The 25283-nt window shown below is 33.6% G+C and overlaps 1 protein-coding gene across 2 annotated transcripts in view; it reads left to right on the forward strand.

The window, feature by feature from the left end:
- LOC148623196 (death-associated protein kinase 1-like) overlaps positions 1–25283 on the forward strand; it is a 67009-nt gene that overhangs the window by 15538 nt on the left and 26188 nt on the right. Inside the window, exons 2-9 of one of the 2 annotated variants that reach the window (XM_088573808.1) lie at positions 88–306; positions 844–982; positions 4746–4869; positions 9239–9314; positions 11806–11958; positions 12384–12429; positions 12829–12918; positions 16486–16602. In XM_088573808.1, coding sequence (XP_088429934.1) covers positions 88–306; positions 844–982; positions 4746–4869; positions 9239–9314; positions 11806–11958; positions 12384–12429; positions 12829–12918; positions 16486–16602 — 964 coding nt within the window. The remainder of the gene's footprint in view (positions 1–87; positions 307–843; positions 983–4745; positions 4870–9238; positions 9315–11805; positions 11959–12383; positions 12430–12828; positions 12919–16485; positions 16603–25283) is intronic. The other variant, XM_088573809.1, reaches the window with a different exon arrangement.

Genomic DNA, 25283 nt, shown 5'->3' on the forward strand with positions numbered 1-25283 from the left:
TCTGTATCTCAGTAACTTATATGCCTAACATGTACACGCATTGATTCTGTAACTAACATGCTCAATGATTCATTTATTCTTTTTCAGTGGAAAATTTGCTATTGTGAAGAAGTGTGTTAAGAAAGAAACAGGTGTTGAATATGCTGCCAAATATATCAGGAAACGTCGCGGTGGGGGGAGACGAGGGGCCAAGATGGAGGATATCAAGAAGGAAGTGGAAATCTTATGTCAGATTGACCATCCTAATATCATCCATTTGTACGAAGTCTATGAGACTCGATTAGAAGTTATACTGGTGCTGGAATTGTAAGTTAAAGCTGCATTTTATCATAAAAAAACCCGAGGTAATAAGCAAATTCAAAGGAGTTTAAAAGAACCATTTTGAAGGTCACATTGCAGGGAACTTCTTTTAGATTATCTATTACACTTAGTACTTCAAACCCTCACATTTATCATCAGTTTGGGATTTACATAAAATACATGTTTGTATTGAGTGCTTTGATATCCTTTATTGATTACCTTACGAGACTGGGTCAAAATATTCAACAGATTGTTAAACCATGGATTTCAGGAATTCTTCAATATAACAATGTATTATTTTATCAATTTCTAATGATAACTGTGTCCCCCATTCTTTGTTGTGGGGATGATTATAAATAGTGTTGGTTAACTTGAACTATTGAGCTATTAAGATTGAAAGTTTCTTACCTGATTTTCTATTGAAGATCTGGGATTTCCTACACCAGTGTTGAGATATTCTGTCTTGCACAAGTGAATGGCAGGGTTTCTATAGAGAGTTATATGATTTTGTAGGGTTTTTAGAGAGAGTTATTGTTCTTTCAGGGTGTCTGGAGGGGAGTTATTTGAGTACATATCAGAGAAGGACCATTTAAGTGAAGAAGAGGCATCAGCTTTCATTAAACAGATTTTAGATGGTGTTGAACATTTACATACTAAAAATATTGCTCATTTAGACCTTAAGGTAAATTATTATATTGAAACAAACTAATATTTTGATACATATAATGTGAATGGGTATGGTGTATATGTCAAAGAGACAACAACCCCACCTGGATGAAAATGTCAGCCCAAGGCCACCCACTGGTCTTCAATGAACAACTAGGTAACCCTCATACCACAGGGCAGGCTGCAACTGGCCCCAGAACATCATTATACACAAGTACAGCGAAAGAGTTGCCCCTATATACCCAAGTAACATAAACATAAATAAAGGTAAAAACAAAACAGGACAGAGGCCAGAAATTCTTGACTTTGGACAGGCGCAAAAAAATGTGTTCGGGGTTAAAGTACTTTGGCGTGATCATAAACCCCCCCTTAAAATCAGGCCACCGGAAAAAATATTACACAATTAAACGTATCTAAAATTCAGCTTAAAAAGACGCGAGTCCCTTGTTACAACAGAAATAAAGAAACTGAATATAAATTACACAAAAGTACAAACTAAGGACTATTAGCAGTTAACTGACATGCCAGCTCCTGACCATTTTAAACCTTCAAATAGCTATGTCCCCATCGTATGTAAAATAAATCTCAATTCTTTCCATGCGGGATTGAGAACCACAGTACATCATAAGTCATACAATAAAGACACAACCCCTGTCATGCCAAAAACTGCTTTTAAATATAGTGTTTTAATTTCTATGTAAAGACTTTTTTAGTGAATCAAATATGTAGACCAAAAAATTCTATCCTTAATGATTTGACAACAATATCATACCTATATCCCTTATAAATGAGCCTATTCAAGGGTTTTGTTAAATTGAGCTTGCCATACTTTTTGTATATTGCTGTAAAACAAAGGGTGAGAGATACCTGCAAATCTCAATCCTTTACAAGTACACCTGTATTTGAGAATGATTGCCTTGTATCTGTTGAAAAATTTGTGAATGTTTTTACGAGTTGTGATATCTAAAACCTTGATTTAGTAATTTTTCGGTTATGTAAAGATTCATTTTTTTAAAATCCAAAACATTGTTACAAATACAAGCAAATTGAACCAATTGTGATATGTAAATGCCATATGATGGTGGCATGTTTCATTGTTTGCCTTAACACATGTATTTCATCTGTTCAGGTGATTGAAGAGAAGTACTCATATGCACTTTAAAGTTGAATTCATCTATTTTATTTCATATTACAACCTGACTGGTTCTCATTAACATAGAGACGGAACTATTCTATCTATAACTATTCTGTGAAAAATATATGAACATTTATGTCACAATGTAAATTTAGAAAATCTCCTTTTTGATAGGTCATAAAGGGTGACTGTCCGTATCTTTGAAGTACTTATATTGTTCACAAATTAGCTTGAAACAAGGAATTTGTTGATGTATATCAGATGTCTGTTTATAAGTGCTCAAACAACATATTTCTGTGTAAAGTAAAAGGCAGAAACTTATTATCAATATCTTTCTGTCAATCCAGAAAGGAGATATGACAAGTAGATGTTGACATGTCAAAGAAAGGTAGTTTACAATGCAGTTACCTGGCTTCCAGGTGCAATTTTGTCACTTTGTCTTGTAAAGGTGCATTATCTTTGTATGTATCCCTAAGGATAAAAACTTAATGAGATCTAATTCTGATAATTACCTTGACATAGACATACATAAAGTCTTGTATCCTTGTCATAATGTAAATTCTTTTGTCTTCTCCTTTAAAAGAATTATCATATTTGTATATATTTGAACCCCAAAGGTCAAATTTGAAAGAATTCTAAATGTATGAATTTATAGAAGAAATTCCTGTCATTGACTTTATCTTGTTACACAGTAATGAATAATACAACACACACTGGCTTCTACAGTAAAACTAATAGCATTTAACTTGTTTGTATAAAAAAACTTATAGCAAATACAATTGCTTTGTTTGTGATTTTGCTTTACTAAGTCCGTAAAATAGAAATTGTTGGCAACTCTGAATTACGTAACTGTCTTAATGTATTCTTCATCACATAAGATATACTGGTTCATGTCTGGATGAATTGGCCAGCCTGAAGTCATTATGCAATAATTTTTATATTAATTTCATGTATTTTTGTTGTTGACAGTTTTATACATGCATATTTATCAGGTGTAAGATAACATGAAGGTGGGGGATAGTACATGTCAATGTTACTAAGGATCACTCAACACCTGTCCAACATCGCTTTCAGGGCAATGAACTAAGAAGCTTTCTATTTCTTTGTTCTAAGGAATTGAAGTAATGTGTAGATTTTTATTGATGCTATTGGAGAATCTATTAAGAGTTGATCTCAACTTGTTTTTTCTGATAATAATGTAAACAGTTTATCTTTAGAGATTGATTTAAATGATATCTTAACTTTTGGCCAAATATTAAGAATCTATCAAGGTGCACTACTCTATAAAGTTTATCATTTACAACACTATAAAGGTTTTTAAGCTGTAGGAAAATTCCTAAAGGAGGTACGCATATCTAGGTCAAGTTAATATATTTATTTTTAGGTTTGTCTCAATAATTAAGCCCCTGATGTAGTGCATTGCCAGATTCTTTCCTCCAGGTTGTAATTAGTTTTCTAATTGCTTTCATACTTTGAATTATGTCTGTCTGCAGCTTAACACCTGGTATTTCAGACATGAGTTAATTATAACTGTTAATGATTGTGGAGTTCAGTAGATCTCTGTTGTCAATCACTGACAGTCAGTAGTCACTGCATCACATTGTATCTGGATTAATACTGACAGTCAGTAGTCTCTGCATCACATTGTATCTGGGTTAATACTGACAGTCAGTAGTCTCTGCTTCACATTGTATCTGGGTTAATACTGACAGTCAGTAGTCACTGCTTCACATTGTATCTTTGTTAATATTGATAGTCAGTAGTCTCTGCTTCACATTGTATCTGGGTTAATACTGACAGTCAGTAGTCTCTGCTTCACATTGTATCTGGGTTAATACTGACAGTCAGTAGTCACTGCATCACATTGCATCTGGGTTAATACTGACAGTCAGTAGTCACTGCATCACATTGCATCTGGGTTAATACTGGCAGTCAGTAGTCACTGCTTCACATTGTATCTTGGTTAATACTGACAGTCAGTAGTCTGCTTCACATTGTATCTGGGTTAATACTGACAGCCAGTAGTCACTGCATCACATTACATGTGGGTTAATACTGACAGTCAGTAGTCACTGCATCACATTGCATCTGGGTTAATACTGGCAGTCAGTAGCCTCTGCTTCACATTGCATGTGGGTTAATACTGACAGTCAGTAGTCACTGCATCACATTGTATCTTGGTTAATACTGACAGTCAGTAGTCACTGCTTCACATTGCATCTTGGTTAATATTGATAGTCAGTAGTCTCTGCTTCACATTGTATCTGGGTTAATACTGACAGTCAGTAGTCTCTGCTTCACATTGTATCTGGGTTAATACTGACAGTCAGTAGTCACTGCATCACATTGCATCTGGGTTAATACTGACAGTCAGTAGTCACTGCATCACATTGCATCTGGGTTAATACTGGCAGTCAGTAGTCTCTGCTTCACATTGCATGTGGGTTAATACTGACAGTCAGTAGTCACTGCATCACATTGCATCTGGGTTAATACTGACAGTCAGTAGTCACTGCATCACATTGTATCTGGGTTAATACTGACAGTCAGTAGTCACTGCATCACATTGTATCTGGGTTAATTCATATACTACAATAGTTGACCATCATTTACCTTTACAAATACTTAGTAATTTTTCTTGCAGCCAGAGAACATTATGTTGCTGAACAAGAACAGTACAGCCATTAAGATCATAGACTTTGGACTTGCTCAAATTATTGGACCAAATTCTAACATCAGGGCAATGATGGGGACTGCTGAGTTTGTTGGTAATTTTTGAATTTAAATATTTTATTAATGAATGGTATAGGAATCAATATTATGCCCTAGATTTTAGACAGTTATGTTTTACTTTTATGTGTCTGTATGTGTGTGTTTGTCTTTCCACAAAGTTACAACTTATTCTTGCAAGAAAAAAAGGTCAAAAATAAATCACTGCGAAATGTATTTATTGATTTATGAAATATATGTTAGACAGATTTGAATAGCAATGACACTAAATTGATATCCTGAAACACAATTTTTTTTTTTTAAGGTTATGACACTTTGAGGGGCCTAAAAACAGGCTTTTCATTTAAACTTTAAGTGACTCAAGTAGAAGCATATGAATAGGTATGAAATCTATTCCAAAAAAAGAAATTATTTTTAAATTTGTATAAATTGCTTATTTCTTATGTCTAATAATTGAAAATTTTTTAGTTCAGTGACCACTTTCATTCTGGTAAGAATCTTGTCAAACAATTATGGTAATCACTATAAAAAGTTTGGATGTTGTGTCATTGCTTGTCCTTAATGTTCAGGGTTTGACCTTTAGGGTCGTATCAAGCTGCAAAATATTTGTTTGGGATGGTGAAGAAAGATATATATCAGTTTATTTTATCTGCAATGCAACAGGAACTTAGACATGATAGGTGTCTATCTGTCTGCCCATCTGTCACACTTGGTAAGGGCTCTAACGCCATTACTAAAAATAGAACATAGGTGTCAGACAGTAGTTTTTTCGCATATATCTCCAAAACCGTTAGATTTAGCCAAATTCTGACTTGTGGAAAAAGTGTTCAGCATGATGAAATCTAACTGTGGTCAAATTTTCGTTTTAATCTGTTTAGCCATATTGGAGTTATTGCCTTTTTTTTATGCTTTTAGCTCACCTGCTCAAAGGCCATATGCCCTATTGCCATCACTTGCCGTCTGTTGTCATTGTCCATTGTCGTCATTAACAATTTTTCAAAACTCTTCTCCTCTGACACTACTCGACCAATTGAAACTAAACTTGGTATGAATGTTTTTTGTGGTATTTTGCCAAAAAATTGTTATGGGGGTGTTAGATCCATTGAAAAATACGGCCGCTGTTACTAAAAATAGGGGTCAGACAGTAGTTTTTTCGCAAACATCTCCAAATCATTTGGTTTAGCCAAATTCTGACATGGATGAAAGTGTTGGAGTTTTCGCCCTTTTTCAAAGTTTTTTTGCTATTTTGAATGTTATTTCATTTCAAAATCTTCTCCTCTGACATTACTTGACCAATTGGAACCAAACTTGGTATGAATGTTCCTTTGTGTTTTCTGCATGGAACTGATGTGGGGATTTTTGATCTGTTGAAAGCATGGCAGCTGTTACTAAAAATAGAACATAGGAGTCAGACAGTAGTTTTTTGCATATATCTCCAAAACCTTTAGGTTAAGCTTATTCTGACATGGGGTAAAACTGTTCAGCTTGATGAGATCTATCTGTGGTCAAATTTTTCGTTTTAGCCCTTTAAGCCATATTGGAGATATTACCCTTTTTTCGACATTTTTTGCTATTTTTTATGTTATTTCTTTCAGAAATCTCTGCCCCATGCAGGTCCGGGTGTTAAAAGAATAGGCCTGCAGCAGCGCTTAGCTTGTCGTAAAAGGCGACTAAATAGTGCTCAGAACCTTAGCCGGGGTCTAGGGCGCTCTGCCCACAGAGCAACTGGGATGTGTGCCCCAGGTGGTGGAATGGGGTGCCCCTGGTGTGTTACATGCTGGGGTTGTCAGGCTATAATACGGAAAACCTGACCGCAAACCATAGTGGTGCACCGTGTTGGGAAAGATGCCACGTTCCTCGCATGTTAAAGAACCCTACTGTGGTATTCTCCCGGAGTAGGAACCATAGGGCTCCACCACAGGAGGCTAAATTGCCCGACCATACCCACCTCTCCCTATTTCCAGTGGCAATAAAAATTTGTCGATCCCATTGTCCTTGTGTCTCATCTCTTTTTCATTTCATCATCATTTCATGTTCATTTTATCATCAATTTCATGTTCATCGTCTGAATATAGCTGAAATATTGCTGCTCGGACGTTAAACCCCAACAAACAAACAAACAAACAAACAGAAATCTCCTCTGACACTACTTGACCAATTGGAACCAAACTGGATATGAATGTTTTTTGGGATATCCTGCATAGAACTGTTGTGGGGATTTTTGATCTGTTGAAAAACATGGCTGCCGTTACTAAAAATAGAACATATGGGTCAGACAGTAGTGTTTTGCATATATCTTCAAAACCATTAGGTCAATTTTTGAAGTGGGAAAAAGTGTTCAGCATTATGCAATCTATCTGTGGTCCAATTTTCGTTGTAATCAGTTCAACCTTGTATTAATTGCCCTTTTTTCGATGTTTATTTGCTATTTTGATGTTATTTCTTTCCAAAAACTTCTTCTATGACACTACTTGACCAATTGGAATCAAAGAATGTTCCTTGAGGTATCCTATATAGAACTGAAGACAGGATTTTTGATCTGTGGAAAAACATGGCTGCAGTTACTAAAAATAGAACATAAGGGTCAGACAATAGTTTTTTTGCATATTATATCTCCAAAACTGTAAGGTTTAGCCAATTTTTTTCAATTGCTGAAATGATCCTTATTATAAGGTCTTGAAGGGATCAAATTTGTCAGATGACTCCTTGTAAGAGTTATTGCCTTGAAAGCTGAAATATGATGTTTTTTAGCTCACCTGGCTGAAGGCTGTGTGAGCTATAGCCAACACGTGGAGTCTGTCATCGTTGTTGTCATCATTAACAATTTATCAAAACTCTTCTTCTCTGTGAGCTTGACAAAACTCTTCTCCTTTGAACATAGAACTGTTGTGGAGATCTTTGATCTGTCAAAAAACATGGCAGCTGTTACTAAAAATGGAACATAGGGTCAGACAGTAGTTTTTCACATATATCGCCAAATTCTGTCTGGGTAAATGTGTTCAGCATGATGAGATTTATATGTAGTGAAATTTTCTTTTTAATCTGTTTAGCCATGTTGGAGTTATTGCCCTGTTTCGACATTTTTTTTTTTGCTATTTTAAATGTTATTTCTTTCCAAAATCTCTGACACTACTTAACCAGTTGGAACCAAACATGGTATGAATTTTCCTTGGGGTAGCATGCTTAGAACTGAAGTGGGGATTTTTGATCTGTTGGAAAATGTGGCCCCCGTTACTAAAAATAAAACAGGATCAGACAGTAGATTTTTGCATATATCTCTGAAAGCGTTAGGTTTAGCCAAATTCTGACATGGAGGTAAAAGTGATAAGTATGATGAGGTCTGTCTGTGATTAAATTTTAGTTTTAATCTGTTGAGTCATGTTGGAGTTATTGCCCTTTTTCAACATTTTTTTTGCTTTTTTTATTGTTATTTCTTTAAAAAATCTTCTTCTTTGCCATTACTTGACCAATTGGAACCAAACTTGGTATGAATGTTATTTGGGGTATTATGCATGGAACTGATGTTGAGATTTTTGATCTGTCAAAAAACATTGCTGCTGCAATAAAAAATACAGCATAGGGGTCAGACAGTAGTTTTTCTCATATATCTCCAAAACCATTAGGTTTAGCCAAATTCTTTCGACTGCTGAAATGATCCTTATTATAAGGCCTACAAAAGTCTCCAGGGAGAAAGGTTGTCAGACGACTTGTAAGAGTCAGTGCCCTTGAAAGGTGAAAATGATGGGTTTTTTTTTTACTGTTTTCAGCCAATATCTTTAAAACTATGATAGATAGAAAGAAACTGTCATTTGCTGAAATGTTCCTTATGATAAGTCCTACCAAAGTCTTCATGAGTCAAAATTGTGGGCCAATAAGTTAAATTTATTGTCCTTGAAAGGCAAAATTTAATCAGTTGAGCGATTCAGGCTCCTGTTAGCCTCTTGTTTGCATGTATCTCCTAAACTGTTAGATTTTGCCAAATTCTGATGGTGGGGTTCAGTGTTCAGCAGAATGACATCTAGCTGTGGTAATTTTTCTATAAATATTTGAAAGCATGTTGGAGTTATTGCCCTTATTCAACGTTTTTTGCTATTTTTGATATTATTCAGCATGATGAGATCTTACTGTGGTCAAATTTTCATGTAAATCTGTTAAGTTATGTTTGAGTGATTGCCCTTTTAAGACGTCATTTTGCTATTTTTAATATATTTTCTCCTCAGAAACTTTTGAACAGAATTAAATGAAAATTGATATGATTGTTCCTTAGGTATGAGTGTTAGGATTTTTCATCCAAGAAAAACATGGCTGTTTTTACAAAAATAGTATGTTACCTAACAAGCCATGCAGGTGAGCAATTTAGGTTCTTTAGTATTTTTTCTTAGACTAAAAGTCAAACTTTGTTTTCAGCACCAGAGATTGTTAGTTATGAACCACTGTCTACAGCAACTGATATGTGGAGTATTGGTGTAATCACGTACATATTGTAAGTATATAAACTAAGGTAAGGCCATATTAAAAAAAATTTCTAGATTTTTATCCCTGCCTGACCTGATTTTTCACACCCACCCAAATTTTTAATTTGTCTTGTCTGGACCCAGTTTGCATAATTGTTGCTTAGTAAGTTCCAGTTTGTAAAACATAGTTTTTGTTGCTATTTCTTAGAAAAATGGTTCCATATTGGTACAGGTTTAGCAGTGGAGATGAATATACTTTGATAGACCTTTTTCTATATAATTGTGCTGATAAAGTCAATCGCCAAACACAAGAAGATGATGATGACAACACTAGGATTCCAATACTAGTAACAGATACTGTTTTGTCCCTTGCCCAAATTTTTCAGAAAAGTTGAATGAGAATCTAGGAATTTTTTTTTTATTGTGGCCTAAGGTTATGCTATAGTATATGTTATTTATAAAATCACATATCTTATACCCCTCTTAAAAATTAGGCTGTGTATTGGAATTGCCAAGTATTTCCACTGTTTCAAAAATCTTGTTCCTCTTAGATAGGTTGATTTGATATTGGGTCTGCAGCTAAACTTTGTCCCTGGCTATATGGTCCAGTTGTATGGACTTCCCTGAAACCACTTGTCAGATTCCTTCCATATTTGTTTGGATGTATTGCTATGAAGCGAAGATATGGATACTATACTGACTTGATTTCTGATCAATTTTAGAGACATCTGCTATATTACTTTCTTTAGTTCAGTTAAATTGCAAAAAAACAATTTTACAAAGTCATGAGAAGAATTCATTCAGGAAAATGTTAGGTAATATTCCTGCATGTGTGAGAAACCATAACAACACAGAGAGGAATTAGATGAATGAATGGTAAATATATTTCACGTGTAATTCTTCCCTGCTAGAAATATCATAGAGTCAAATGTTTAAATTATTTGTATAATTAGAAAAAGTTCTGCTCATTTCCAAGATTATATACAAATTTAACGGTATTCCTGCCTCTGCTTTCAATTAAGTTAACAATTAAAGATTATTAGGATTTTGTACTGTAAATGGTTGCTGTCTGTGATAATTTTAAGGTCATTATTTTTGGCAGCTTTATTCAATTTAAGAAGGAATCATATTGCAGGATTAATCATTCCTGTTAGAACTACATGTATTTGATGGACCCTTTTCTGTTATTTAATGGTCTTTGTCATCCATGTCATTGTTGATAGACCCTTAGTTTTTGTGCTGTAAATTGAAATAAGTCGGTGGATCTTGATGAAATTTTACAAGTTCAAAAGGAAAGTTTGCTTTTATTTTAGAGGTTAAGGAATAATGTACTAAAACAGGCATGTGCTAAAATTCAACTATTTAACTTAGGTTGAACCACAGAATTCCATACCACTATGGTCAAACTGGGATTGATACTTAGAGTTAAGACCTTAACTGTATCAGAATTAGTAACTAATAGGGAAAGAAATCTTAACTTGCATTTTTCTCGTTCATTTTTCTTGTTTCCAAAAAGTAGCTTGAGTTAAAGTATATGGATTTCCATTAAGTTGTATCAGAAGGTTTCATATCACACAACATAAGGTTTTGGTTTGTTTTTGGGGTTATAGCCTAAAGGTGATTAGATTAAAGAAACACAAGCTTGATTCGTATGTATCATACCACAAATTCAGACTTTGAAAGAATTTTGAAGTTATCATGATTATGACATTTACAGTTTTGGATTTAGGGGCCAAAAAGGTAGCAAAAAAAACTGTGTCCTAGAAAACTTTTATTTTTCAATACAGGATTGTTTTTCCTTTTTTAGTTATAAACCTTGTTAATTGTTTATATGTGTTGGAAATGTTCATGAGACAACCACTGCACCAGTCCTTTACAAACAACAGGAGGACACTGTCTAAATTATCTACCTACTAATGTATAAAGTCAGTAGGATATTTTTAAACCAGATTGACAAAGGTGTACTAGTCTTTATAACTAGAAAATAATGTTTACTATGGGGCTACAAGTTTTTTTTTTAGTTTTCTGCAAGTTAACACTTCATCTTGGTTATAAAAAACAAATTCCATATGACTGTATCACATTATTTCTTGCATACTACACATATTTGATTATTCTTGCACATGGACAGATATTGAAAACACATTTTTAGCCTTTTATGGGTTGTTAATCTTTTCTTGGTCAGATTACATTTCCCATTTCTATTTCCTTGTGCTTATAAGTGATCCTCTTCTCTTGTATAATGACTTTACTTTTCTAAATACTGTATATGTAGTAGTTATGTGTATTTTCACCAGAGAATCGGTTTACTGTATTTGCCATCAAAGGTTTTTTTTTTGTTTTTTTTGTCAATTTTGTGCTGTACCAAGATTGAAATATCCCAAGTTGTTTTGTTTGTCATATTACCAACAAGAGTTCATGTGATTTTTACACTTTCCCAATTGTTCTTAAAATCATGTTTTCGGCGACACCATGTATACCAAATTAGGTGTCTATATCATATGGAACTTTATTTTGCAGATTAAGTGGTGCCTCTCCATTTCTTGGAGATGAACAGCAAGAGACCTATGAGAATATTACTTCTGTTTCCTATCAGTTTGATGAAGAATATTTCTCTACAACCAGTGACTTAGCCAAAGATTTCATCACAAAGCTTTTTGTGAAAAATTCAAGGTATCGCCATCTTATTTGCCGTAGTGCTTTTGTCCTGAAACAAGATTTATGTTGCTGTACTGGATTTAGCATAAATAAAATCTTAAACCTTAAGTTTGCTGAAAACTGTTTCTACTGATAACATAAACACATTATAGAAATAAAAGAATGTTTTAAGGATTTAGAAAAAAGACTGATCCTAAGTAGAATACTAAGCAGTCTTTGTAATCTTTTGTCATTGCAACAAAACGAATCAAAGTAAAAACGAGCAACAAACAGAAACAAAAACAAACAAACATACAACAAACAAGCTAAAAGCAAATCTTGATTAAAAGTATTAATTTAGTGAGTTGTTGAATCCAGGAGTCTTGAGTCATGTTAATGATATTGGACTAAACATATGGCATCATAAAATCAGATAAAATCTAATTTAAGTTCATTTGCAGAAAAAGAAACACAGTTGATTCCTGTCTACAGCATCCATGGATAAAGGTATAGATCTATATAGATCATGGTTAAACTATTTTAATCTTAATCAATGATAGAAGTTGAGGTGACATTCAGTTTCATGGAATGCTGTAATTATGCATTAAACATGGAAGTAGTTCCTCTGCCTTGCATGAATTTCCAAAGAGTTCAATGAATTGTACCCCGTTGAGTTCGTATCCATTTTAACACTATACATGTATTTTATATTTGTATGTGAGGAATTATTTTTTGGGCCAAGGGGAGATAATTAAGATGTGATAGCATGTGTAGTTGACACTGATATGTGATGCATGGATCGAAATCATTAGGAAAAAAAAAGCAGAAATTAAATTGTGAGTAAAAAGCATATTTTCTATAACACTGATTTTGTTAGCATGTTTTTATACTAACAATTTTCTTCAGCCAAAAGAGAAAAAACAACGAGATATCCGGAGAACATCTACAATTAACATAGAGCATCTAAAGGCATTCATGGCTAGGAAAAGGTGGAAGGTATTATCATTTATTAACAATGAATCTCTCTGGAAAATTTATCAGTTCTTTAGGTATATTTGTACTGTTGTCAGCAATTGCAGGTTCTTAAAATATAGATGTTCCTCTGACATTAGAAGGTCATTTTTATAAATTTTTGGGAATATGTATTTAAAGGTAATTTCACTGCTGAGTTAAAACATTTTATTTAAGATTTCAGTTTCCATTTTATGTGAAGTGAAAAGTAGAAATTATATTCTGCATCCATTAGTTTGTTTGACCATAAAGAGTTTAAATTGTATTTTCTCAGTACCAACTTGACAAATGATTTTAGCTTTGTGATGATATATTTTTTATTATGTGCTGAACCCCATTAATCTAACTGATTAAAATTTGAAATGAATGGAAATGTCTTCTGTATATCAGGGCATGCAGTTTTATTCCCTTTCAATTCTAATTGATAAACTTGATGGTATCCATTCACTCTAACTTGATCAAAAAATGTTTATCAAAGGTTGCAGTTTAAGTATAAATATCCTTAATAACCTACTTCCTGCTTTATCTACCATTAGCATGAATGGCATGGAGTTTAGAAAAAATAACTATACATAGCCAGTGAAAAAAATAATTATTCAAAAACCTCAATCTGAATTTGAATTAGGAGTTTGTTTCCCCCTTAATGATCCAATGCAGTCAAACCTCATTACCTCGAGCATTAAGGGACTGTTTCCCCCTTAATAATCCAATGATCCAATGCAGTCAAACCTCGAGCATTAAGGGACTGTTTCCCCCTTAATGATCCAATGCAGTCAAACCTCGAGCATTAAGGGACTGTTTCCCCCTTAATGATCCAATGATCCAATGCAGTCAAACCTCGAGCATTAAGGGACTGTTTCCCCCTTAATGATCCAGTGATCTAATGCAGTCAAACCTCGAGCATTAAGGGACTGTTTCCCCCTTAATGATCCAGTGATCCAATGCAGTCAAACCACGAGCATTAAGGGACTGTTTCCCCCTTAATGATCCAATGATCCAATGCAGTCCTTAATGATCCAGTGATCCAATGCAGTCAAACCTCGAGGTTTAAGGGACTGTTTCCCCCTTAATGATCCAGTGATCCAATGCAGTCAAACCTCGAGCATTAAGGGACTGTTTCCCCCTTAATGATCCAGTGATCCAATGCAGTCAAACCTCGAGCATTAAGGGACTGTTTCCCCCTTATTGATCCAATGATCCAATGATCCAATGCAGTCAAACCTCGAGGTTTAAGGGACTGTTTCCCCCTTAATGATCCAGTGATCCAATGCAGTCAAACCTCGAGCATTAAGGGACTGTTTCCCCCTTAATGATCCAATGCAGTCAAACCTCGAGGTTTAAGGGACTGTTTCCCCCTTAATGATCCAATGATCCAATGCAGTCAAACCTCGAGCATTAAGGGACTGTTTCCCCCTTAATGATCCAATGATCCAATGATCCAATGCAGTCAAACCTCGAGGTTTAAGGGACTGTTTCCCCCTTAATGATCCAATGATCCAATGCAGTCAAACCTCGAGCATTAAGGGACTGTTTCCCCCTTAATGATCCAATGATCCAATGCAGTCAAACCTCGAGGTTTAAGGGACTGTTTCCCCCTTAATGATCCAATGATCCAATGCAGTCAAACCTCGAGCATTAAGGGACTGTTTCCCCCTTAATGATCCAGTGATCCAATGCAGTCAAACCTCGAGCATTAAGGGACTGTTTCCCCCTTAATGATCCAGTGATCCAATGCAGTCAAACCACGAGCATTAAGGGACTGTTTCCCCCTTAATGATCCAGTGATCCAATGCAGTCAAACCTCGAGGTTTAAGGGACTGTTTCCCCCTTAATGATCCAATGATCCAATGCAGTCAAACCTCGAGGTTTAAGGGACTGTTTCCCCCTTAATGATCCAATGATCCAGTGCAGTCAAACATCGAGGTTTAAGGGACTGTTTCCCCGTTAATGATCCAGTGATCCAATGCAGTCAAACCTCGAGGTTTAAGGGACTGTTTCCCCCTTAATGATCCAATGATCCAATGCAGTCAAACCTCGAGCATTAAGGGACTGTTTCCCCCTTAATGATCCAGTGATCCAATGCAGTCAAACCTCGAGCTTTAAGGGACCATTTAAATGTGTTTGAGTTGTTGAAGTTTGATGTTTGAAGATTTCAGATTCATTTTGTTGCCAATACAAGTTCAATTTGATCGTTAGAAATTGCTCACCTCCTAAGAAGTTTTGTTAGGGGAAGGAAATTTTTTGTTCGCTTTAAGAAAGTTATATTGATTTGTAGACATTGAAAAAACTGTATTTGATTTTAAAAACCTTCAGAGTTCCAGTTAGTAGGTCAGTAATTTGTTTTCATTTTATCTACTTTAATGCTTCCATCATGAAGAGTTTGTAACATTCTCGAACTTCAGTCATTACTATTTGTTAATAAAACAACTTATTAGTGATGACATAGATATTACTTGTAAAAAACTCTTTAATAAATGATAGGGCTTCAGTTTTTCACTCCTTTTATTACCCAAACTAACAAAATGGCTAATGAGTTAGCATTTGTGAGTGTTATTCTAGAAGATTTTTTACTGTGCGACTAGTCAATCCAAGGTTATTATGTAGAATTCTTTGAATTACTGGAGAACCCCTGGATGTAAAAGCCTTTCAGGTTCGAGTGAGTGAAGTTCAACTGTATATTTATTGCCACTGTTTCTGTCAATAACATTGTTTTTAAGGAAAACTGATCAGAAATTATATAGGAATAGTTGAAGAGCAATTAATTTGGCAAGAAACAAATCATGCATGAACTTATACACTTGTTGTAAAATAACCCTGTTTGCGTCATGTTTACATCATTTCTGATATGTTTATGTTACAGTTGTACTTATATGGTATTGTTTTTAATCCTTTAATTAATTTTACCTCTTTAATAAAATTTCCAATCTTTGAACAGCAGACAGGTGATATTGATGAAAGTTAAACCATCAGAAATTTGGATTTCATTTTGTTGTCATCTTAAAATGTTTTTACACATGTCGATTTTCTACGAATTTTGAGTACAAATTGTAAGGATTGTAAATATCTCCATAGTACCTATTTTAAAAGTCACAAAATTATGAATTTTACTGATTTTTTTCATAGGATAGGGCCAAAAGTATGAATTTTGATAACGAAGCATTAACAGGTCTGCAAAATTTGAATTATAAGTAATAAATTTAGAAAATATTACACTTTCAAAAAATGTCAGTTAGCATTCTACTTACTGACCATGTGAAAAAATTATCAAAAAAATTAGTTGTGCTTTTTGAATCTATAACCCTCTTAAAACAAAATAAGTAGACTAACATTGCATTGGAAAAAAAATGACGATAAAAAAAAAAACCCCAAATTACAATGGAAATAGAAATATTTGACAAATGAAACCAATAATGTATTGTACAAAGACCAGTCCTAATTGATCCTGAAATTTGTGTTATGTAGACTTGAGTTTTTTTTCTGGTGTGTTTAAGGTAGCATCTTTCTCATATTATTTCAAGGAAAAGTTGTTAATAAGTATGACTGAATTTTCAGCAATCTCTGAAGATAGTATCTTTATGTAACCGTCTGTCTAGAAGTGCTCAGCTGAGGAAGTCCCGTAGTTCTGATTTATTGAATGGAAGCAGAAATACGCTTGAAGAAGATGACGAGGTTTGTTTAAATACTCATACATCTTTTTCAGGGAGATATTACTTTACAAAGTCAGAACATTTTTACATACCTGTGACATTAAGAATCCTGTTTATTGTTTATTTAAGGATGATTTTAACATAAATAGATGTTTGATCTCTGTGTTAAATCCAAATTGACACTGATATCAACACTTTTTGACACATTATCCATCCCTTACAATAATGATCTGATAATTCTGCTCCCTAATTTATACGGGCATTGTCCTTTTTTCGCCAATTGGATAAAAAGTCGTACTTAAATTGCACTTCAAAAAAATTTTCCGTGTAGTCCTTTTCGCCAAAAAAAAAAAAAAAACAAAAAAAAACCTTTTGCGCCAAGTACAAATAAGGAAAATAAATATCAAAAAGGTAAAAATCTAAAAGAAAATGATCATGAAATAAAGAAAATGAATTAGAAGTGAATAAATTAAAGATAAGAAACATAAAAAAATATATATATATTTAAAAATGTATCTGAAATAAGTCTTATATTTCTTATATAATTATAATTATACTTTGTTCAATTTAACTATGACAATCGAAAAGTAAACTAGCACAAAAGGAGTACTGGCACTAAAGAGTTGTGGCACAAAAGGCCTCCTTTTTGGCGCAAAAGGAAAACGCCCATTTACACCATAATAGGTGATAGTAACTCACAATTGTGACATGCAAGAATGTTGATCAGAAGATTGATTAAATGTGAAAATTTACCTACCATAAAAATGAGTTGAAAATAAAATAGATGTGCACTGGCCAAGGGAGAGCACTGCAGTTTTACTAGTCACTAGTGTATTATGATAATCATAGTGATAAGTAGAAGTATGTTTAACAGCACTGTAGACATTTCTGTAAAATCTACACAATTATACTGCTGGGGAAAATATTGTAGGGCTTTTAATATCACTATTTGCCATTTGTCACCAAGTTGTTGAGTAGTTTTTGCTTTGAAAGATTTTAATTTTCTTACCAGTATATCAGTGCTTTTGTTGAAACATGTCCATAATAATAGATGCATTATGTATTCTCTGATAATTTGCACATAGTTTAAAATTCTCGTGGAAAAACTATCAAAGCTAACAGGATGTCTTGTCAAATATTTGTGTCATTTTATTGTCACTAATACATTTCTTTTTTCTCTCCCTTTATAGGAATTCTCCAGTGTGGAGGAAGATGAGGACCATAATACTTCTGACAATTAAATTTCTGTTGTCTTTGCATAGAATCGAAACTGTAGTTGAGGAAACCAGTTCTGAACTTTTATGTTTTTCTATTGAAGTTATTGAAAATAGATCTCAGTTTAAATAAATGCATGAATTGCATGTAGATATCATTTTACAAAGAAATAACAAAGGATGAAGATTTGATTCTATGCTAAGTCGCACAGCACTAACTATCTAACACATGATTTCAGGATTTCACAGCTCGGTAGAGGAATGTCACCTGCCAGTTTATGTTGTCACACAACTTGGTATTTCATTTCCATATCACACAGGTTTTATTTATGGAATAGTATTCCTAATTTCATGAAATTTCAATGATTCATGAAAGTTTTTTATGAATGTATTAATGAATTTTACTTGACCATCTAAAATGTTGTTAATATGAAATTTAATTGGATAGAAACCTTGAAAATTGGCATCCTTAATATTTCCACTGCATGAAATATTTTTTCTCATCATTTTCTGATCTTTCCTTTAAAATTTTTTTATCATTTGATTGATTTGGAAACAAAAACCAGAGTTGTTGCATTAAAGCTTGCTAAGTTTACTAGAGTAGTGTTCACATTGTGGAAGCACAGGACACCATCATCAGTTGCTGTTCTTGTTTACAATGTCATATTTGTAAATTATTTCCCTCCAGATAATGAAATTATGAATTTGGCCCTATATAATTTAGATCCCTTAAACATATGATTTCATTAATTTGAGAGTAAACTTAGTGATGAAAAAATATGTGATGGAGGAGAAACTTCTTATATGCATGTAATCAGTGTATCAAGTCATTCTGACGAGATCAAATGTGAAACATCACTTAACAGATCTGTCATTAAACCACATTAACCAGGAAGTTACTTTATGGCCATTTTCTATGACATGGGTACTTACGCCAATGGCTGATTCATTAGTATAACTCTTTACATTAGTTGTTTGAAATAAAACCCTCATATATATTATTGTATGAGTCAATAATAACTCTGGAAATCATTTAGCAGTGTTTTTATACCCCAGGCAAACAGAAGTTTTGAGGATACATAGGAAACATAGGAAGCACCCTGTCTGTCTGTCTGTCTGTTCTAACTTCTCCTAATCCTCAATGAACTTTGATGAAATTTTATATATGTAGATGTGCATGAAGGAATATAGTTACTGTCGGAGCATTTAAAATAAGATAAACCAACTTAGGGATTTATATGCTAGAACCTCATAAGCTTAACTTCTCCTCAACCCTTCAAGGGTTTTGATGAAAATTTGTATGAAGGTTTGGCATATGTAGAATCTAATTATTGTTGAGGGACTCATTAGGAAGGTGATTGAACTTAATGGTAATGTACATTGAATTGCACCTGGTCCATGCTCCCAGTTTTTAGTGGAGTCCGAGTTGCTCATTTACTTTTGTTACTTTGTATGTATGATTTTAGTTACTTTATGTTCTTTGTTGTGTATGTCTGTTTTCCATGTCTGGTCTTTGTCCCTGGATTACATTCTTTTGATTACCGCTATAACCTTGGTTCCCTTGATTACTCTTTGCATTTGAAATTTGGGGGGGGGGGGGTATTGTCTTTGTGAGCTTGCTTATAGTATTTCTAGTTACATTTGTAATCGATCTCAGTATTTTTATACAAGTGGAAAAAAATTGCGGTCATATAATGGTATGGTGTTGTAGACACTTGTTTTTTGTAATAGTAGGGGGATCTTGATAAGATTTTACAGTAAGGTACATACCACAAAAAACGTTGGTATTGATAATGATGGTTACGGCTCCAGTCATTATGAAATTAGGGGCCTAAAAGGGGCCACAAATAATCAGTTTGATGAACTACAACTCATGTAAAAGTGAATAGATCTATATGAAATTGTACCACAGGGGGTCAAATCACAAAAGGAAAGCTAGGATTGATTTTGGGTGTATTAACTTGTACCATTTAGGAATTAGGGACCTAAAAGTGGCATGGAGCAAGTGTTTTCTTGAAATATGGACAATACTTGTGTAGAAGGTTATATCTATGATCTCTATGAAATTTTTTTTGTGACATTATATTCCATACCACAAAAGGAAGGTTTTGAATGATTTTTAGGGTTATAAGCTTTACTTTTCAGGAAAAAGAGTCAAAAAGGGGACATAAGCAAGCATTTCATAGAAAAAGTATGTAACTAAAGTATGTTTGTATGAATCACTATAATATTGTATCAAAAGGTTGCAAAGTTAGACTATGAATAATTATTGATATGAAGGAATCAGAGACCATGAGTGGCCAAAACAAACATTTATCTGGATTAAGGGTATTTACTTGAGTTACAGTGAAATTTAACGTGCCATACCACCAGTGGAAGGCTACGTTTGGTGGAATTTTTGGGGTTGTAACTTGAACTTTTAAGGAAAAATTAGCTACTTGAATCTGTGCTGAACTTCTAATTGCGATCCAGGTTCAGAGATGTATCAAGCTAGAATGGTGTGTCCATACTTGCTCCAACTGTTCCAGGCTTAACCTCGGCAAGACATTTAATTTCTACTAATGTGAGAAGCTTTGATGAGGGGTAAAGGTTGGATTAAAAACAAATTTCTTGCTTTACTTTTAGAGAAGTACATAGATTTTTGACATGACCATTTTACATTCATTTGTCATTTCATTCTGTATGAAACTGCTTGTGTCATTCCTGTCTGATAGTTTGTTGTAGACATTCCCAGTGAAGTACAGCATTGTCTCCATTTCTTTACCATAAAGTTATTGATTAATTAAATTTTAGTGCCTAAAGATTTTCTCACACTAACACAGTAAGTCCTTGAAAGATACCAGTCAGGCTTGAAGTTTGAAATATAGAAAGGATTTTAAGGATATTAATGTAACAAACAAATTTAATGCTGATTTTGATGTTTTATTGAAACCTTGACACCTGCATGGAATAGAAGAAAATACATTTGTACTTTGGATTTATGATATTGTCAGAAAAGCCTTTGATTTCTGTCAACGGAAAATTTAGATTATTTAGGAAAAATTGTACTATAATAAGTTATTAAGTTTCAGCATGTATGTTTGTGGATAGTGCTTTGTCATGACTTTTAGTGCCAATATAACATTCCTTTTAAATGCTTGTATCATAAGTAGCTTGTCCATGTAATGTCCTTTGGTAGAATGTTTTAGCTTCAGTATTGTAACTATTGTCTTTTGGTTCCATCAAGTTTTAATTGTATTTTTCTATGACTTGATGGCCCATGTCTTCACAAATCAAAGCTGATGTTTATGTTTGCTAAGAATATTGCTGTATGTTTGCATTTAATTGAAAATAACCAGGTAGGTTATATGTATCGGTTTCCACTGAGAAGTTTTATAAACAACTTACTTTATATACTGTCCAGTTAAAGTTGTCTCTTTTGTGTTTGATTTGTACATTTCTTTAATGGACCTTTTCTACTTTAAGGTATATACTTGTTATCAGCTTACCTGGACCTATGGTGTAAGTGAGATTATTCTATTGTCTGACACCCCCATCATCTAATGGCTTCTAAAGATTTGCCTATTTTATAAAAAAAATTTAAAAAAAATTGTTAATTGTAATTTGTCAAATGGGAGTAAAGGAACACCTTAACAATTTGTCTTCTCCTGTAAAGTTTGAATTATTATTCTGATTGGTCAAAGGGATAGAGCCACAAATCTTAATTATGTCTTAATTTTTAAATCAAATCTCTAAATGATCACAATTACTTCATTGTTAGCTACATGAACCAAAGGTCCAAGTGAGTTTATGCCATCACTCTAGGTCAGTCGTCTGTTGTCTATCGACCATTAACTGTTCACATTTTGCTCAACTACATAAAAACCCTTTGACTGATTTAATCAAGACAAGAATGACATATGGGATACCCTTTAGATAGATTAAACTTAATGGATACCTTAATGACCATTTTCAAATTTTGAACTCCTCTGAGGTGCCAATGTTTTGAAACTTTATTTGGTTGTTGATGCCTTCTACAATGATCCACTTTTCTTATGCTACAGTTTGCTCAATAAGTGGCTGCAGTTACTCTTGGTTGACATTTAAAACACATAGGAAGCACAATTTGGCATATATCTCAGAAAATGCTTAACCAAAGTTAAGAATTTTGGCAAATGATTAACATTGTTCCACTTGATCAAGGAAAATGGTCATCAGATTTCAAAACTCTTTAAAGCCTAAATATGAATGATGTTCAGTCCACTTTCTTTAGGTTTGGTTCTCCTATGGTTTGTTTCAAAATACTGTAAAACAACTGTTGTTTGTGGGGTACCAATTTTTGTCGATTTGATGGGTGAAGTAAACCATGAAATTTGATTTAAAGAATTATTTACTTTAAATTGTATGACATGATCATCAAAACCAAGAATCCATTAACTTGTGCTTTTCCCCTTAACCATGAAAACTGATACCGACAAATATAAGTACTTTCACAGTAAGTAAATCTGATAAACAAATAAAATTCCTTGATTTTTATCAAATTGCTTGTGTTTTTTTTTTTATTATATCTCTGAGAAAATATTGACTGCATATAAGGAACAAAACCTGGATCTATATTGATTTTTAAAAAAATGTGAAAAATGATAAAAATAAGCACTGAATTCCTTACAGTGACATGACCATCATATGACAACAACCATTATAGTTAAAATTCTTGTCAATCTATAAGAATTCGTGGAATGAATATTAGTTGATTTATATAGCCAATACTGGGCTCGATTGCTTTATTTTCTGCAGCTACCTTTGAACATTGGGATGGGGGGAGACCAGACCTGGCAAAATTATTTTTCAACCTGTTGGACATTTGGTCCGGCAACCTAACAAAATTTGCTAGACCGATATCATTTCCAATTTAAATTTGCCTCGATTCGGACGCCATCTTTAAACCAGAAGTTCCGGTTGAGGCGTGTCCAATAAAAAAAATGTACCAGACATCTGGTCCGAAATCACACAAATTTTACTGGACCAGCGACTAAAAGAACTGGTCATGTCCGACGGTCCGATGAATTCCGCCATGACTAGGGAGACATACTTTAATTGTAAATATACTCCCACTGATACAGCGAGTGGTATATTGGAATTACCTTTTATGTCCTTCCTTCCACCTGTCTGAATTTCAAGCCAGTTATCTTGGCTCCCAATGGAGCTTATTGGTATTATATAGACGTGGCATACATTGTATGCCGTTTTGGGTGTTGTCATATTTCAACATTCTGCTTTATGGGACTTAGTTATTGTTCACTGTTTCGAATAATAGAGAAAATCTTAGTCACAAAAATCTTGACTTCTTATGAATGGATTGATTTCAGATTAGGCTTGTGGCTTTATATAGTTTGGGCATACATTATAAGCGATCTTGAGTACTGTCCAATGTCAACCTCCTGTACAAGCCTGGGGTATACCTAGCAGGACAACATATGAAACTTCATATTTCATGTTTAAAGTCAGTCATTTTTTTATTGCAATAATAAAAAAAAAGGCAATATTTTTTTAATTTACAGTATTTAAAATTCCTCCAGTTGTGTGATTCAGGTTCTTAGAAGTGTCTAGTTTTATTTTTTGTTAATAGTGACGACAGTGCATATTGCATTTGTTTATTTAGTAATATGTAGTGCCATATGACTTAGGGTTGATATCCTACTTTTATGCTTTGTTACTTGTAACTTTTTGGGTTCTAGTCAATACATTATTTATGTGTTCCATGTGTGGCAATGGTAATGTATTGATAACTGTTGAACAGGTTAAATTGATGAACATTCAATCAGTTGACTCTTCAATCTTCTGTTATACACAGTGTTTGTAGCATATTTGTATTGACATTTTAAATTCTTTAAATAAGGACCACTGTATACTCTCCTATCACTATGCATAGAGAGTTGGATAGAAAATTAATTTGTTTGATTTTTCATACCAAGTACTTAAGTACTTCACCGTCTAAGAATCATGCAAAATGTGTATAAGGTATGGCACAACAGTATACAGAACTTTTATTGCATTGTCCAAGTATTTATATCTTATAACCTCAAGAAATTATTGTCAAGGTGTTCGTAAAGTTTGCCTTTTTAAGATATTGATAGGTCAAATTTAGTTGAAATGCACTATTGAAAAATGGAGGGAAAATTTTCCTGAATTTTGTCTTTACATAAGCAGTAAAAAAATATCTGTGTCACCAATGCTTCAGGATAAAATTAAATAGCTTTATCGTTGTTTTCTAGATGTATTTGAATATGTTTGGGGCAACAAAGACCAAACTGAGAAAAATGATGTGCCTTCATTGCCTGATTCTTACACAGAATGGTACTTGAATGTTTTTACTGCTTTTATCCCCTGTTTAGTGGGAGATAGTTCATTTGTTCTTTGCTTTAATTGCAGAGTCAAATAAGAAAAAGTGTCTAATTATTTCTTACATAATCATCACAGTTGTAAACATTCATTACTGGAACTTATAATTTTATTACCGCTATAACCTTGGTTCCCTTGATTACTCTTTAATCTTTCTTTAAATCACAGAAAGATGGTGGAAGACTTTTAAACTGTTCCTACTTTATAAAAACTAAACTGACTAAAACAAAACTAGAAAGCAAAGCATGAAAAAGTGTCTGTCTCAGACTAACTTCCTGTCAGCTATTTATAAACTGTTCTTATGGTTGTGTATTTTAGTAAATTATTTTTTTATTTTTTAATTGTGCTTTTTTTGTCAAGACATTTTTTTTAGGTTGAAGCTGCTTTATGTTCAACTGAACAGTTTGTCAAGAACATGAATAAAGTGCTATTTATCTTGCTAGTTGTTTACTCTTTGACTTAACTCTCTTACTCTGTTTGTTTGATTTACCTTTCTTACTCTGATTGTTTGATTTACCTCCCTTTACTCTGATTGTTTTAGATTGGTATTGAAATAGATTTTTTTTGTGAATGCTCAAAATGCTATAATAATCATTAGAGCAATGTTGCCTGTAGTATTCATTGTCATCCATAATCTAGACAAGAGTTTACTCAAGTGAATATGTATTAAAATGTTAGGCAAGGAAAAAAGCAGGAAGTATATAGTGATCATGTTGTTGTCAGTGCATCTATCTCCAGTTTGAATCCACAACTTCTCTCAAACAACTGAATGGAATTCAATTAAATTTTCACACATACCTTATCACATGCTGCCACATGCTTTTGGGGTTTTCTGAATCCTGATGCAAAACATGGTCTTTGTCATCGGTCAACCAAAGGGAGACCTTCTAATCCACAACTTTTCTCAAACATCAAATTGAAATTAATAAAACTTTCACGTATACTTCATCACTAGATGCTATTAAGCACCTTCTAAATTACCTGATCTGAATGACTTTTGATGTTTCTTACATACCTTATAGGGAGTGGACCAGGGGGTATGAACAAATTATCTATGATTTGGTTGCTTTATCTACTTCTTCGATGGCTAGATATTTGCAATATCACA

This window comes from Perna viridis, chromosome 3 (assembly GCF_037379345.1).
Source record: "Perna viridis isolate PV_CMFRI_1.1 ecotype Kerala chromosome 3, ASM3737934v1, whole genome shotgun sequence".
NCBI lineage: Eukaryota > Metazoa > Mollusca > Bivalvia > Mytilida > Mytilidae > Perna > Perna viridis.